General features: G+C 34.7%; 3 protein-coding genes across 6 annotated transcripts; 2 read left to right on the top strand and 1 right to left on the bottom strand.

The window, feature by feature from the left end:
• Positions 1–2,311: 2,311 nt before the first annotated feature.
• On the top strand, positions 2,312–6,802 carry LOC111292191 (uncharacterized). 2 transcript variants are annotated; one of them, XM_022884446.2, is made up of 8 exons: positions 2,312–2,788; positions 3,017–3,112; positions 3,261–3,371; positions 3,793–4,102; positions 4,218–4,308; positions 5,123–5,453; positions 5,832–5,980; positions 6,105–6,802. In XM_022884446.2, exons 1-8 carry the CDS (start codon positions 2,498–2,500, stop codon positions 6,613–6,615), a joined length of 1,890 nt encoding a protein of 629 aa, XP_022740181.1. In that variant the 5' UTR covers positions 2,312–2,497; the 3' UTR covers positions 6,616–6,802. The 2 variants fall into 2 exon arrangements, with proteins under 2 accessions (XP_022740181.1, XP_022740182.1); XM_022884447.2 differs by having other exon boundaries at positions 2,341–2,788; positions 3,266–3,371.
• A 469-nt stretch (positions 6,803–7,271) lies between these two features.
• Positions 7,272–12,106, top strand: LOC111293130 (uncharacterized). Of its 2 annotated transcripts, XM_089766656.1 has the most exons (4): positions 7,272–7,616; positions 9,082–9,191; positions 9,316–10,105; positions 11,967–12,106. In XM_089766656.1, exons 1-3 carry the CDS (start codon positions 7,411–7,413, stop codon positions 10,062–10,064), a joined length of 1,065 nt encoding a protein of 354 aa, XP_089622782.1. In that variant the 5' UTR covers positions 7,272–7,410; the 3' UTR covers positions 10,065–10,105; positions 11,967–12,106. The 2 variants fall into 2 exon arrangements, with proteins under 2 accessions (XP_089622782.1, XP_022741619.2); XM_022885884.2 differs by lacking the exon at positions 11,967–12,106 and having other exon boundaries at positions 9,316–10,323.
• Positions 12,107–13,353: 1,247 nt separating this feature from the next.
• Positions 13,354–15,928, bottom strand: LOC111292172 (zinc-finger homeodomain protein 5-like). 2 transcript variants are annotated; one of them, XM_089766654.1, is made up of 2 exons: positions 15,407–15,928; positions 13,354–15,321 (listed from the first exon to the last, which is right to left on the bottom strand). In XM_089766654.1, the coding sequence occupies exon 2, from the start codon at positions 14,679–14,681 to the stop codon at positions 13,590–13,592; it is 1,092 nt and encodes a 363-aa protein (XP_089622780.1). In that variant the 5' UTR covers positions 14,682–15,321; positions 15,407–15,928; the 3' UTR covers positions 13,354–13,589. The 2 variants fall into 2 exon arrangements, with proteins under 2 accessions (XP_089622780.1, XP_089622781.1); XM_089766655.1 differs by having other exon boundaries at positions 13,354–15,235.
• Positions 15,929–16,262: the final 334 nt, after the last annotated feature.

Genomic DNA, 16,262 nt, shown 5'->3' with positions numbered 1-16,262 from the left:
AATTTTTATTTTGATTGGACAATTGTAGCATTGTTATAAAAAGAATTTTAAGTGATATGTTGTTGTTGGCATGGTACCCAATTGAACTTTTTTATTTTTTATATTTTTTAAATAGATAAATTTTGTAACAAAATATGTTAATTGATAGATATATTAAAACATCTTTATCTGATGAGTTTTGAGTTATCCGGATGTGATAAAATGATGATTTTTTAAATCGAGATCGAGTTGAAATGAGTTAATTTTTTTAAGAAAATAAGATCGGATAGGAAGTGTGTCTAAAGAATTTGCCTTAGCCCATTTAGGGATATATCTAAGTATATATTTTATTATTAATTTATTTTTATATTATATATATGTATTATATTAATAAAGATATTATTTGATACCTTAATTAAAAAGTTAATATTTTAAATTTAATAGAAATGTCCATGTGGTACCTTTTTTTCATTTTCATTTTTTTTGATTTTGTCTTTTTTTATTTTAGATTTTATTTTTATTAGATAAAATTTATAATAATATAAAACCAATGGAAATATTCACATGTCACTTCATTTAATTTTCTTTTATCATTCGTCTTTCATATTTTTATGTAGATAAATTTTACAATAAAAATTAGTTGATAAAGATATTAAAACAAAAAGTTTTAACCTACAATAACACATTGCTATTCATATAATATATCTAATTTTTGTAAGTCCAATTAATATTTGAATTGATACCTTTCTAGGTTGATTTAAACTCCAATTAATATTCAAATCAATATTTTTTCTGAATCGGTTTCTCAATCATTTGAATCAATGCTTTTTCGGGTTTGTTCTCAATCATTTAGGTCCTAATTAGATTGCTTTTCAAGCAAAAGGCGTTGATCTTTACATTGGGTCAAATTTCAACCGATTAAACCCTAGCAAATAGCAACTAAGATTTATATACCGTAGCAAATAGCAACCAGATAGCTCCTTTTTCAATTCCTTCTTCTTCTCTTTTATGATTCGAAATCCAATCCTAACCTAAAGTATATATAAATATCATATGATTTGAAACATAACATCGAATACTTAATTACTTTATGATTTGTTCTATTATTTTTTACTCAAAATTGTTACTTTTTTCATTTCTTTCCAATTTTTTTTTTTGTTTTTCCTTCTTCTTCATTGATTCATCATTTTTCTCTCTAAAACCTGAGAGGTTCTCCATTTTTTTTTTCTATCTTTCCAACTTCTATTGAAAAATTTAGCAACTCATTAGAAAATTCAAATAATTCAAAACTCAAATATTAGAAATTTCAAGATCCAATTCAACAATAACCCAAAATAACTAAGTTTGATGGAAATACAATAGCAAGACATTTGAGCAACTTACTACTACTTCTTGATTTTTAGAGTTTATGGTAAAAAAATTGGAATTCATTTTTCTTGATTTAGCTTTCTTTTTTAATTGAAAATTTATCAATTGATTAGGTTTAATTAAAAAAAGAAACTTTGAGTTTTTAATTTGAACAACATAAAAATGAAAAAAAAAAATTATTAGCCATTATCGAATTTGCAAAATGAAAGAAAAGGAAGTGAAAAAAAGTTAAGAAAAAAAGATTTTACTCAATTTGCTTGGCATGATGGTTTTTTTTCTCGTATCTTATAAAAAATTTCATGAGTACGTAGGAGATAGATGAGTAGTGACTTGGTGGGTAAAATTAGGAGATGAAAGAAAGAAAACCTAAGGAGATGATGATGAATGGTGGGTTTGTGTCATGACTCTAAGAGAAAAAGGGAAAGAAGATTTGATGTAATGACTAACGCTAATAAAAAAGAAAAAAAAAACAAAAAGGGTTAAGTGTTATTTTTTAAACATTAAGAGGTAAATTTATTTTGCCTTTAACCATAAGATATTTATATATAATTTATCCTAAAATTTTTGTATCATATCTAAGTATATATTTTATTATTAATTTATTTTTATATTTATATATATATGTCTTATATTAATAAAATTATTATTTGATACTTCAATTTAACACCTTTTTTTCTTTTTTTTTTTTTGCTTTTATCTTTTGTATTTTTTCAATTGTATATTTTATTTTTATTAAATAAATTTTGTAAAAATATAAAACTTGTCACTTCATTTGATTTTCTTTTATTTTTTATCTTTTATTTTTTTAAGTAAATAAGTATTACAATAAAATATTTTAACCTGCAGTTAAAACAAAAAATTTTAACCCGTAATAACGCAGGTCGGTTCATTTCTCAATGGTTCGGATCCAAGATCCAAATTGGATTGCTTTCCAAGAAAAAGGCATGGGTCCACGCGTTGGTTTAAATTTCAACCGTTTAAACCCTAGCAAATAGAAGCCAGGGTTTATGTTGTAGCGCTTGTGGCTGTCTCTGGGGGCTCTCTTTTCAATCCCTTCTTCCTCTCCTATATGATTCGAAATCCAATCCTAACTCAGTGTTAATCATCCCATTAACTTAAAATTTTTGTACTGTTTTTAACCCTAAACGCCATGGCTGCTTCTAGATTATCCTCTTGCGTAGCATTAGCCGCCACCGCCGCTGCTGCTACCGCCTCCCCGCTCCAGAACCGTGCGTACGCCGATTCGCCATTTAGATTCTCTCCGTTCTCCTCATCCTCTTCTTCTACTCCCTCGGGTTCGCAGACGGAGCAATCATCACATGCGAAAGCGGATGCTAAAGCCGAGGCTGAGGAGCCTAAAACAGCAGGGTTCGATCCAGAGGCTCTGGAAAGAGGCGCTAAAGCCCTTCGCGAGATTAACAACTCTCCTAATGCCAAACAGGTATGATCTACTTGTAATTGCCTTTTATTTTTTTATTTTTTTTAGAAAATAATGAAAGAAAAATAGATTTTGGAAGTTCGAATATTTATCGCCTGGTTTAGTCAATTTGCAAAAACAAATAAATTGAAAACAAAACATGTAATTGACCATGGATTCACTGGATATTCGAGTGTTCTAGAATCAATTGAATTGCTGATATGAAAATTTGCTTTTGTTTTGGTTCTTCAGGTTTTTGATCTAATGAGAAAGCAGGAACAAACTCGGCTAACAGAGTTGGCAGCTGAGAAAGCACATTATGAAGCAATTCAATCGCAGGCTGATATCGTGAGTGATAAGCTAACTGTTGCTTGGTTTTGATTGGCTTACTCGCAGTCTATAGTTCTATTCATTTTGTTTGAGTTACTAGTTAGCGATGCACCTTGTACAAATACTTGTATGATTTTAACTTATACTATGATCATCAAATTGGCAGGACAGGCAACGGAAGTTGGCTGAAGAGCAACGGAATCTAATGCAACAACAAGCTCAGGCAAAAGCACAAATGCTGAGATACGAAGATGAGTTGGCCAGAAAAAGAATGCAGGTGGAAAGAGCTGCTTTTACTATTTGATCATTTTACTCTATGTTAAATCTACAAAAAAGAGTCGGAACTGGGGCTCAATAAGTTCTAGTCTTTGAAGCAGAAATTAGATTATTATCCTACTACTAGAAAAAGTCACTAACATGCCTTTGGCATTGGTTGGTAATTTTTAAAAAAGGATATCATCTTTTAAGCATGCTAACTTAATTATCAACTATCTTTTATTGAATACATCTGCAGTAAAACTTCGCTCAGATTGGCTTAAGAAATATTATATCTTTTCATATGGTGTAAATGACTGATGTAACAGACTTTGGTTTTGACTTTTCATTTAGAAGTTCCTCTTCTTTCCCCTTTTAAGCATCAAATTGGATATAACTCTTCTATCAAACTGTTCTGTTTACCATCTTATCAATCTTTGCAGACAGATCATGAAGCTCAGAGGAGACATAATGTTGAATTGGTTAAGATGCAAGAAGAGTCATCTATTAGAAAAGAACAAGCAAGACGAGCAACTGAAGAGCAGATACAAGCTCAGCAACGCCAGACAGAGAAAGAGAGGGCTGAAATAGAACGCGAAACTATAAGAGTTAAGGCGATGGCTGAGGCAGAGGGACGTGCTCATGAGGCAAAATTGACAGAGGATCATAAAAGACGGATGCTAATAGAGAGGGTGAATGGAGAAAGAGAGAAATGGCTCGCTGCAATTAATACAACTTTCAGTCACATAGAAGGTACATTATGTTTTTGGTATTCTTGGTCCTACTGGCATCTGTCTTCTATCTTTATGACTATTAAATTCAATTGGTCATCCTTGTATGGTAATACTTCCTTGAATGATATTTACAGGGGGATTTAGAACTTTGCTGACTGATAGAAATAAGCTGCTTATGACTATTGGAGGAGCTACCGCATTAGCTGCTGGAGTTTATACAACAAGGTATTTGTGCTTTGTTTTTTTGTTGTTACCCTTAGCCAAAGTTTGGTTAAATGGATTAAACTATTTAACAATTTTCCTCTATTCCCTTGTTTCCCCCAAGCTTTACTGTTGTTCTGCCATCATGTCCGCATTCTCTTAAACAAAAAATGCTAGTTTGCTTTATTGCAATTTTGGACATGGAAAGTTCATTTCAAATGCTTGAGATACAGGGAGGTAGTTTTTGCATAGTCCTAACTTGCATAGTCCGATCGAGATGTGACCATCTGGGTTGTATGGATGCTTTTTGGGAATGCGTAGTTGTGGTGGATGTTAGCATTATGTTGACTGCTTTAAAAAATGTTAGAAACACATCTGAACGTTGCATTGGCGAAAACACTGAATCTGCCTGATGATGAAGCAGTACTGCCACAGCTGACAGCGCCTTGAACTCTGCCATCACCAGCTTCTCTTTGGGCTGGCTACATTGTGTTGTTGGCATGTTGATTCACTGATTTATAGGAAGTTGAACATTTTATACCCTCAATAGACTCTCATATGTTTATGTCACAAAGACATTCTAACTTTAATCTACAGACTTTATTCTCTCAGTACACTGTGTTGTTGACATGTTAAGCTTGCCCTTTCCACTGATTTATAGGAAAGCTGAACAGTTTTATACGCTCAATTGACTCTCATATCTATTTGTTGCAGAGACATTCTAACTTTAATCTACAGAATTTATTCTATTAAAGGTTAAACTTAACTGATAGCAAGTTCTTTAATCCAGTGCTTGTTCAAGACCTTTTGAAAACTGAACACTGTATTGTGTTGACAGAGAAGGAGCTAGAGTCACATGGGGTTATATTAATAGGATACTGGGACAGCCATCACTGATTCGAGAATCATCCATTGCTAAATTTCCGTGTTCTGGCATAATGTCTCAAGCAAGGAACCGATTTTTAAAGTATAGTACAGCTGCACCTTTGGAAAGCAAAAGGGGTCTTCAGAATGTTGTTCTCCACCCCTCGTTGAAAAGGAGAATAGAGCATCTTGCTAGGGCTACAGCAAACACCAAGACTCATCAGGCGCCTTTCAGAAACATGCTATTTTATGGGCCTCCGGGTACTGGTAAAACATTGGTTGCTAGGGAGATAGCACAAAAATCGGTATGTGGTGATTGATCATTTCATGATTTCCCCCTTCATACATACTGTAAGATATACCTTGCCCTCAGATTGCTGTCTCAGCAAATTGTTTCTCTGGATGGAGTAATTCCTATAAATTTCATAATATGAAGCACAAAGGAAAATAAAATGAGAATGTTGAATTTCATGGAGAATTTTGGGATCCGTGCTTACCTACATGAGAAGTAATAATCTTTTCTGTATGTTTGAAAAAAGAAGATTACTAAAGTTTTTCATATGGCAATAAATAAAGTGAAGTTCAATGCTATTGCACTAGTTCCACAATTAATATGGTCTTCTTAACTTCCCTGTGGGACAACAATTATAATAGCTTCTTCAATGTGATTTGACATGCTGCAGGGATTGGATTATGCAATGATGACGGGAGGTGATGTTGCACCATTGGGTGTACAGGCTGTCACCAAAATCCATGAGATATTTGATTGGGCTAAGAATTCAAAGAAAGGTTTACTTCTTTTTATTGATGAAGCTGATGCTTTTCTATGCGAGTAAGTTACTATTTCCTTGGCATGTGTCAAGTTTTCAGGTGGAATTGCAATCTGCATTATGCTATCGAATGAGTTCGTTCTGGTGACCAAGTTAATCATTGTGGTGTTGATTTCATTGATGCAGGCGTAACAGTATACATATGAGTGAAGCACAACGGAGTGCTTTGAATGCATTGCTCTTTCGAACTGGGGATCAGTCGAGAGATATAGTTCTCGTGCTTGCCACGAATCGGCCAGGGGATCTTGACAGTGCTATCACCGACCGCATTGATGAGGTGATTGAGTTCCCACTTCCCGGGGAGGAAGAACGATTCCAACTTTTGAAGCTTTATTTAAACAAGTACCTTTCTGATGAAAGTGAAGGTACATCTAAGTTGGGTGCTTTGTTCAATAAAAAACCACAGAAGATAACTATAAAAGATTTGTCAGAAGATGTGATCCGAGAGGCGGCCAAAATGACGGAAGGTTTCTCTGGCCGTGAGATAGCAAAACTTGTGGCTAGCATCCAGGCAGCCGTCTATGGGCGGCCAGACTGTGTATTGGATTCTCAGTTGTTTAAGGAAATAGTAAACTACAAGGTTGACGAGCATCAACAGAGAATAAAATTGGCAGCTGAAGGTGGTTTGCCATCTTAGCTTGGGTATTTACTCCTAAGATTTTTACTTGCAGGAAGGATAGCTAAGGCCTTCTTTCCTTGACACCACATCTTTCAGAGTGATAGTGTCAATAAGATTATTGATTGACCGAATGCTATTAGATTCATTGCAAATAACCTGGTTGTGTTTTCGTGTTATTCTCAATTCATCTTTGCATTCCTGTTGATATTGCAATGTTAGAGAAATTTGTTATCCTACATATCCGTAGTTCTGTATTGTTACATGGCTGATTCGAGCTAGACACGATGAAAACTTGTCTGAATTTTGGATTGTGCTTGGCCCGGCCATTCTCTAAAACATCTTGAAGACCATAATTTCCTCAAAAAGACAGCGAAAATACCAAGAAAGTTAAAAGGCAAAGTAAAAAGATAAAGCCAAAAGGCTATTTGGTTGGGTGGGTTTAAGATTTAAAAACACACGTTCCTTCCTCAATGTTGGGCCATAAAAGAAGCGAACCCCGTGCAACGGAATAATGCGATGCTGACAACAGTACCGTTGCTCTAATAACACGTGGCATGATTGCAGCATTTCTTCTTCCCTAAACGGCCTCCTAGTCAGCCACGCTGCCCATTGCAATGCCACGTTTCAAAATCGACGGTTTTTTCTTCCTCCTTTATGATCTTTTCACTCCTGTACAAACCAAAAGATTTTGAGAAATAGCCAACACAATATTATATATAGGATCTTCAAATTTCTGGTTATTGATCTTGTTTTTGTTACTGCAACACCTTTTTTTCCTAAGAAACAAACAATATTCTTAGAGAGACAAGGAAGATGGAGACGAAGAAACTGATGGAGATGATGGTAATGGTGCTAATGGTGGGGGTTTGCTGGGGATGGCTAGACGAGGCAAAGGAGAGAGTGAATATTGGAGCAGAGAATGCCAAAATCAAAGCAGAAAAAGTCAAGCAAGGTGCTGCTGAAGCCATGCAAGACGCCGAGCAATCCTGGTCTGATTCGGGTTTTGACAAGTTCCCAGAGTAATGATCAAAAATCAACTTCACCCGTACTACTTTGCAAAAAAAAAAAAAAGCATATATAATCTCTTTATATTATATTCATTTAAGACTATTATTATTATTATTATTATGTAGGCCAATTCTATAAAGTAAGTTTATTATGTAGGCCAATTCTATAAAGTTTATTAAACAATGTTTGTCTCCTTTTGCATTTACTTGTTGGCCTTTGTTTCATTTTGCTAGGAATTAATGTGGTTATTTTTATCAGTGGCTGGGTTGTGCTATATTGCTTGTTCTGAAAGTGTGAAAGAATTTAATTTCTTGACATTGTTGGATTTTTATGTTAAAATATTGGTGTATACGCTTGAGTGAATGAACATAATTGAAATATGCATCTGAAAAGTATATATATATATATATATATATATATATTCTTCGTATAAACTTTAGTAATAATGATTTTACTTAAAATTTATTTTTTTTATCTATTTTATAGATGTTGACTGAAGAAAGCTGTAACAGAGATTTATGTATTATTATATGTCCTAGAACACAAACTATAGTGATATATCTACTATTAATATTACTTTCATGTGCTTTCGTGGAGAATCACTTATGCCATTTGCAAAAATGGAAAATGACATGGGTGCCGTTGGGGTAAATTATTAGCTTGATGTTAGTGCGTCGTTGAAATTAGGGTTTTGGTTGGTTTGGTTGAGGCTTTCTTTATTATTTTTCCTTTTAAATGCGTCCATGAATCAACTAATTTACTGATATTGATTAACTAATTATAGTCCATAATTTCCTCTTTTTCTTAATTTTATCTATTAAGGTCGTGTTTGGGTGGATAGGATGGTATGAATTCTATATTATGTTTGGTTTGTATTTAATTGAAAGAGATAGGATTACAAGGAGGATTATCATCCTCTTGATATAGGATGATTCAATCCTCTCAAAGTGGAGAGGATTATTTCTAATCTATGGGATTAAATTTACATGTTCTATCATACCTTTAAAAATTACATCAATAATTTAAATTGTATAAACTTTGAGGAAGGATAATTTTGATCAACAAATCAATTATCCTATATTAATTCTTGCATACATCAAACATAAGATAGGATAACATTTTTTAATCTAATTCTTTTCATAATATCGTCTTATCCTATCCTATCATAATCTTGTGTACCAAACATGACCTAATTGGGTTATATATAGGAAACATATTTCTCTCCTATCTCTTTGTGCTCCTCAATTCAATTAATAGACTTGAACTTAAAAACTAAAATTTCTAAATAATGGAAGGAGAGAAACTACAAGATCATAATTTGTCTCTTGTCCATGATTAAGTTGACTATGTTATGAACAAATTAGACACCTAAAATGTTACACTATTAGGATTGGTTAGGACAGTAGGAGATCCGTTTAGCTAATAAATTGCGTTAAATATGGGGTGTGTGTCTTACAATGGCAATGATTCTGCTAGGGTTGTGGGACTTGAATATGGGAATGCAAGAGAGGCGGCTAAATATATGATGGATAGAGTTGGAGATGCTACCTCAAGGACCACGGATACAATTAATTCTGCCGCCTTTGGTAACTATTAATTCATCTTATGTCTTTCCTATTAATATGATGTCAAGCCAAAGTAGGTTCTTCTAATTATGAGGATTTATTGTTCGTTTTTGGTATGTATGATATATTACTTCTGTCCTTTCAGAAGCATCAAACTATGCTGCCAACAAAGCTAGGGATGAAGCAAACGTGGCTTACGAGGAGTTCGGTGATGTATTTGATAATGCTAACCAGAAGCTTAACATGGCTGCTTATGTGGCTTCAGATCAGGTTGATAATGCTACAGAGACAATGGCAGGAGCAATGGCCTATGGGAAAGACAAAGCAGCCGATGCCTATGACAAAGCTTGGCAGAAGATAAGAATGGCTTCGAATAAGGCCTATGATGCCAAAGAGAAAATTGCAGATGCCATGGATGGAAGAGATAAAGCAGCTAATACCTCTGATCAAGCCACACAGAAGTTTGAGATGGCTTCAAATGTGGCTTCTGATAAAGCTTATGATGCCAAAGAAACAATGAAAGGAGCTATGCAATATGTAAGAGATAAAGCAGTCGATGCTTATTATGATGGCAGTCAAAAAATGAATACAGCTTCCAATGATGTCTATGATGTCAAAGACAATATGGCTGGAGCAGTAAATTTTGGAAGTGACAAAGCATCAAATGCCTATGATGAAGCTAAAGAGATGGCAGCAGGATTAATGGGGTATGGAAGAGATAGAGTTTCCAATGCCTATGATGAAGCTAAGCATAAGGTAGGAGAAACATATGCATCAGCCAAGGAGACCATGAATGAAGAGGCTAAGGCTAAGTATGAGGCTGCCAAAGAGAAGGCTTCCCAGGCTGTGGGTGATCTTGGAGCTAAGATGAGAGGGAATACTGCAGAGCTTTGAGTGGAGCTACCTTTCTACTTGCTGACTTTGTGAAGCTATCTGTGAGTTACTGTTATTATTTCTTTTCTGTTCTTGAAACATACTCTCTGGTATTTTTGGTCTTTTACTGGTATTTGAGGAATGTTATTCCTTTCCTTTTATTTCCTCTTATCTTATCTAGAAATATATGCACATGAAGATATAGGCATATAGATCTTGGAGAAACAATTTGTGGATTGTCTATGGCTCATTTTGGTAGAATATTATTTTACCCCATAGCAAATTTCGTGTATTTTTTGTTCAACCCCGTATCAAATTCTAGCGCATAGAGAATATGGGTTGGTAAGTAGACATGTGGTGGGCTTCATGATTAAACATGAATGGATAAAACAAATATATATAAATATTGCTGATTGGGGAATCTGGACTATGAAGTCCATTTACAATGCAAATTATTAAATTTTCTAAATAAAAATTTCATGTATGAGAAATCTCAATATAATCTAAAAAAGACAATAGAGAGTTGATGAACTTGGTATATAGTAGTATTAAGTATAAAAAAGGTAGGATCTAAGATGTAAGCTATAATTAGTTTTTTCATCCAAAATGTAAATATACTGAGGCAAATTACCTTCAAATGAAAAGCATTAATAGTTTGATTTGGTTGAACTAGAGGCATAACAAATTGAAAGGGTTGATGTAATTTTGACTTTTGAACTTAATTAGATGGAGTATTTCTTTTTTTTCCTCTCTAGTCTTTCCCTCATCCTTAATTTTTCCATCTCCATATTTTATCTATCCTTGTTATATTCTACTTAATTAAAAAGATGCTATAAAAGTTATCCTTGTCGTATTCTCCTCAATAAAAAAATGCCATAAAAGTCACCAGAGGTTGATTGAGTTGGAAACGATCAAATATTTTGCTTGTAAAGGTTTAGATAAGGTTTAGGTTCAATGATCAAGTCCTTCATTTGTAAGGTTTAGCTTCTGAGTTTTGGCTGTTAAGAGTCTCCCTTAGTAAACTATGATTTTTGCTGTTAGTAGTCTCCCTTGGTAAACTTCCTTCATTTGTAAGGTTTAGCTTCAATTTTCGCTGTTAGTAGACTATGATTTTTGCTGTTAGTAGGTCTCCCTTAGTAAACTATCGATAAATCCAATTTAAGTTCTCACTAAAACCTATAGCATGCCCGGATCCTCAAATGAGATAGTTTTTTCTCACTGAACTTTTTATTTTAAACCTATAGTATGCCCTGATCCTCAAATGAGATAAGCTTCTTCTCGCCTGAACTTTTTTATTTTCTCACTAAAAAAAGAAAGCCACAAAAACTACTCATCCAGGCATCCTTCTATTTGTTGGATGTCCCTTTCAAGTCAATGGAGTTCATGTGAATTGTTCTTAAATGCCTGTATGAGGCTGTGACCTTCCCCTGTTGATTATCTGTGGCTCTTAGCTGTTCTCCCTACAAGCATATGTGCTAACTTAATAGTTTCCTATTTTTCTCTCCTGTTTTTATTTCTTCATTCGGCTACTTGTCCTTCAAGAATTTACATTGTTGATCAGTGCACATAAATCATCCCTTAATATTTATGAAGATGAATATTTTGAATCCAACCCTAGTTCTCATTAAATTACCAAGGTATATTAGTTTAGTTCTTCGGTTACTTTAATTAACAAGTTCGGTTAGTGTGTGTATATATATATATATATATATATATATATATATATATATGCGTTTACATTGTTGAGCAGTGCACGTGAACTATCCTTAAAATTTATGAACATGAATTTTGAATCCAACCCTAGTTCTCATTAAATAACCAAGTTATATTAGTTCTTTTGGTTACTTTAATTAACAAGTTCGGTTAGAATATATATATCTTCTGATTTATGTAACTTCTCCTATATATCTTTTCCTTTAACAGTACTGAATTGATGGTTTGAGCTCCCACTCTTCCCCAACCTTTTTCCTGCTTTCTAATGTGTGTGAGGAAGAACAATTCCATGGGATCACTTCTTGTTATTGAGTTGCCAAAAACTGTTATTTAAAAGGGAAAAAGCTGACATGTACTCGCAATAATAACTCAATATCAGCATCTTCCTCATTGGCATTGCCGTGCAATTTCTCAACTTTTTGGTTCCTTCTATACTTTTGATTTGTTATGAATAGCGTACTTCTACCATTTGAAATGCTCCTCTTTTTCAATGCATTTGAACTCTATATATTCATTTATCTACATCTATTATTCAGAAAAAAAAAAAAAAAAGAGAGCAAAGAGATTAGTTTAATATTAAATCACCAGCTTAAGATTTCTTTTAAGGGTATCTGTTTAGATCTAATCTTTCATTGGGAGGTTATAAAGCTCCTCTCACATCTATCTAATGCATTTAAAACTTTATTCTCAAAATTTACCCCACAGAAATGGAAGCCTAATCCTAATTGACAGAGACAAGGAGTTTGGTCGCTAATCAACTAGACTAATCCCTAGTGGGTAGCTTAAGGCTTATCAATCTACTACATATGCAAGTGATTGTCTAACAATTTCCATATTTCAAGCACTCTGCACCGTGAAAGAATCTCTTAACGAGGATAAGCCTTCTTCAGTCTGTAGTTTTGATGGGACCAACCAGTCATATGGTTCTGTTTTAGATGCCGATGTTGCACATGAACATCAAGATAAAAATTAGGACTGCCATGGATAATATATGGCATCGGAACCCAATTATATGTAATCCAAAACAAAAAATTTTCAAATATCGAAACTACAACTTGGCTACAAAAACTCTTAACCATGGAATATAGGATTTATGATGTTTATTAATCATGTCAATATCATAAAACCCGTCAAATTCCGTTTGCCCCGGCTTTAATTCTCGAGGGAAATATAAAGACTTTTATCGTAGGGTTGGAAGCAACCAAAGATACCATGATTAACGGGCCAAATGGAACAGTTGGGGGAAGAAAAAGGATATAAGATCTGCATACATAAAAATTTGATGACATTTTTTGTTCTTTTTCTCTATGGAGAATAGTAATTGTAGTGCGTATATGAAACATTACTTGTTCCACAACACGATTTATGGGTTATGGGTGAGATTCTAACATGTTTTTAGTGGGAAAATAATACACTACTCTTGTGTGTTGACAATGACTCCAAGGCTTGAAAAATTTCAGAATCATTTGTAGAAGATGAAGATTACAGATTGCTTTCATGTTTAATGAGAATCCTGACAAAGTGAGATTCCTAGATGTTTTAGTGGAAGAAGTACTACAATCATTATGTGTTGCCAAAGTTTCTAAGAATTGTGACATGTCAGAAATTATCTGAAATACTAGAAGAATCAAGAAGAAGATTACAGATTTAATGATGTTAAACAAATATTTCTGACAAATAAGGAAAAATCAGTAAATATAACAAAGAGTTCTCAACTATTTTCTCCTTTCTCTCTATTCGGTTATGCACATTTTTAATCTATAAATTATTCTCTAAATCTATCCATTCTCTAAGGACTTGCTACTTTTCAAGTGTTTTGAAGAAAAATCTTTCTTACATTTGCTTTTTCTTCATGGCCTGTTTATTGTTGTGCATCCAAACTTTTAAAACCTGTCTCTTTACTCCCACTTGAGCACAAAACTGCTGCACGTCTTGCTCATCTTGCTTCTGGATTCTCCACCCCAATTTCTCAGCAAATTCCATCATCTTATCTTTTTGCTCTTTACTGAACTTTGTTCTGAATCTCTTCCTTGATGACTGTGGATGTGATGATTGCCCTCCTGCATTAGAATGAAACATATTCAAATCTTCACTTGAGGACTCCGCTGGACCGCCACTACTGCCACCACCAAAGTTTATCATTAGAGGCGCAATTGGCCTAGTAGGAGTACTAGTAGACAATCCAAGGGAAAATCTCTGTTGATGAAGAGGGGTTGGTTGTTGAGGATGAAGCTGCGAAGGAGGAGGATGTACAGTAGCAGTATCTCTTCTTGTATTGTTTTTGTTGGGATTAAAGGTATAATAACAGCTTAGTGTATATTGTGATTCCCCATTAATTTCTTTTCTATGAAAATTCCTGTGACATTCACAGGCTGCACATTTCAAAGCTTCCGGGGTGTCTTCTTCACCGCTCGGCATGAATTCTCCACAGCCATCCACAACATGGCCGCCCATGCTGGCTGCGTGGTTCTTCAAACATTCTCTATATCTAATCAAAGGAGTAGAGCTGATAGTTGTTGATGTCGGACCAGCTACTGGTGAGGGCTCTGATGTTGGAGGTTGTTGCTGTGGTGATTTTAGGCTTGATCTGTTAGCTGTAGCAGTTACTATTGCACTGGTAGTAGTAGCTATTGGAGCCGAAACTGGATCTAGCTCTGGATCTGGATCTCTTCTGGGTTTGTGTATTTGATGGTGCGGATTCAATTCAGGGTGGTAAAGAGATTGGTGATCTAGGGTTTGAGGTGGGTTTGGATTGAGGATTGTTGTGTCACCATGAACAGTTTGATCTCTTCTTCGTTCTCCTACAGCTGAATTTATAGGTACAGAAGAAGAAAAGATTTTTGAGGAAGAATCCCTGTTGAGTTGATTATTATAACTAAAAGAGCTTGGGATCCCCATTTCCTTATCTTGGCCTCTCAGTTCCATTAACTCTGATTTTTCTAATGTAAAACCTTGATCTAAGTCTTGATCTCAGCCACCCTTTATTAGACTAAATATACTAGTCATATGTTTTTTTCAAACCCACCACCACCACCATCATCATCATCATGGTCTTGCTGATTTTTTCTTAAACTAGGAGAAAAAAACTCTCCCTGCAACCTTTAGAACCCTAATTCACCACCATCTACTCACTTAATCAAACAAAATTATTCCCTACTCTCTTATTCTGACTTTGACGTTTTAGTGCTAAACCCATCAAGTCATCTCACTAATTTCCCATATACTGTTCCTGAAGTCGTAAGCAAGTGCTTGAGCGGTGTGCAGACAAAAGAAAATTTCGAGGGACCAAAAAAGAGATATATATATATATATGTATCGATACATACATAGAAAACCATAAAAAGTGATAAAATCGATATGGAAGCTTAAACAGGAAATGGGACTATATTATGGGGCCCTCAGCTGGTGCTAAAGTTTAACAAAGAACTTACCTTGATGAATTAAATTGACAACTGGTCTGTTTCTGATGTAAGAATTCTCTAGCATGATGTTAGGACCAAAACCAATGCAAGAAAGGTTGTTTTAGCATAGATTAAGGAAGGCAAATAAACTTGAATCTTAAACACTGTAAAAAGCAAAGAAAGATGAAATGAGAAGAGGTTACAAAAGGAGGGATAGAGAAGTGTAAGGGAGTTTTGTTTCCTACTCACCCATCCAAGCCCATAAAATCCATCCATCAAAGGAACAGGTGGTTTGTTTTGTACTCAAAAACCAGTGATGAGTATTAGAGACTGGCGGCGACACTGAGAGATCTAGTACTCTTGCAGAACAACCTACAAGGCCATGTTAGTTCTCTCTCAGAGCCTGCATACTGGTCCAGCTCCTAATTATTGCCTCTCCCTAACACTTTGTTTTCCGTTTGCGACTATTATTTTTTTCTCCTCTTTGCAGTCTCTGCAAGTCTAAGTAAAACCCAAAAAATGAACAAGCTGAAGTACGTTAATGCGCAGGACAGTAGGCAAGGACGAGAAAAAAAAACACATTTCTGGTATGTCTTGAGAATTGACGTTGGCTTGTTCGCCCGGAAACTTCCTACAACCTCAAGACAGTTTTGATCAGGTCTTTGAGATTGGTAACATCATCAGACACAAAACCTTAATTACAGAATCTAATAAACATGGGCTTAAGCCTAAGATGATCAGCAAAAGGAAGAGAAAACAGAAGAGACAGAGAGAGAGAGAGAGAGAGAGAGAGAGAGAGGGAGAGAGGACCCCGCCATCCTTATCTTTTGTGGGCTGCAGGAATTAAAGTTCAAGAATACTGGCCCACAGCACTGCAATTGTCCTTTTAGTGTGCGTCAGATTCTTTTATCTCTCTTTTCTCTCCAAGACTGTCTCCACTTGAAGCCTGTTTTTTCTTTAGGGTGCCCTGGAGCAATTTTATTTTTCTCTCCAACTCTACTAGTATTTCCTTACCAATTGTTTTGGCCACTCCATTTTCTTAATGTTCTTTTTGCCAGGATTTGGTTTTTTCAGTTGTCAAAAACTAAATTATCATACCTGAAAC

Source organism: Durio zibethinus, chromosome 10, assembly GCF_047325235.1.
Source record: "Durio zibethinus cultivar Kanyao isolate XHJ-2024 chromosome 10, ASM4732523v1, whole genome shotgun sequence".
Taxonomy (NCBI): Eukaryota; Viridiplantae; Streptophyta; class Magnoliopsida; order Malvales; family Malvaceae; genus Durio; species Durio zibethinus.
Note: the sequence above shows the minus strand (reverse complement) of the source record. Positions and strands in the feature narration are given on the sequence as shown.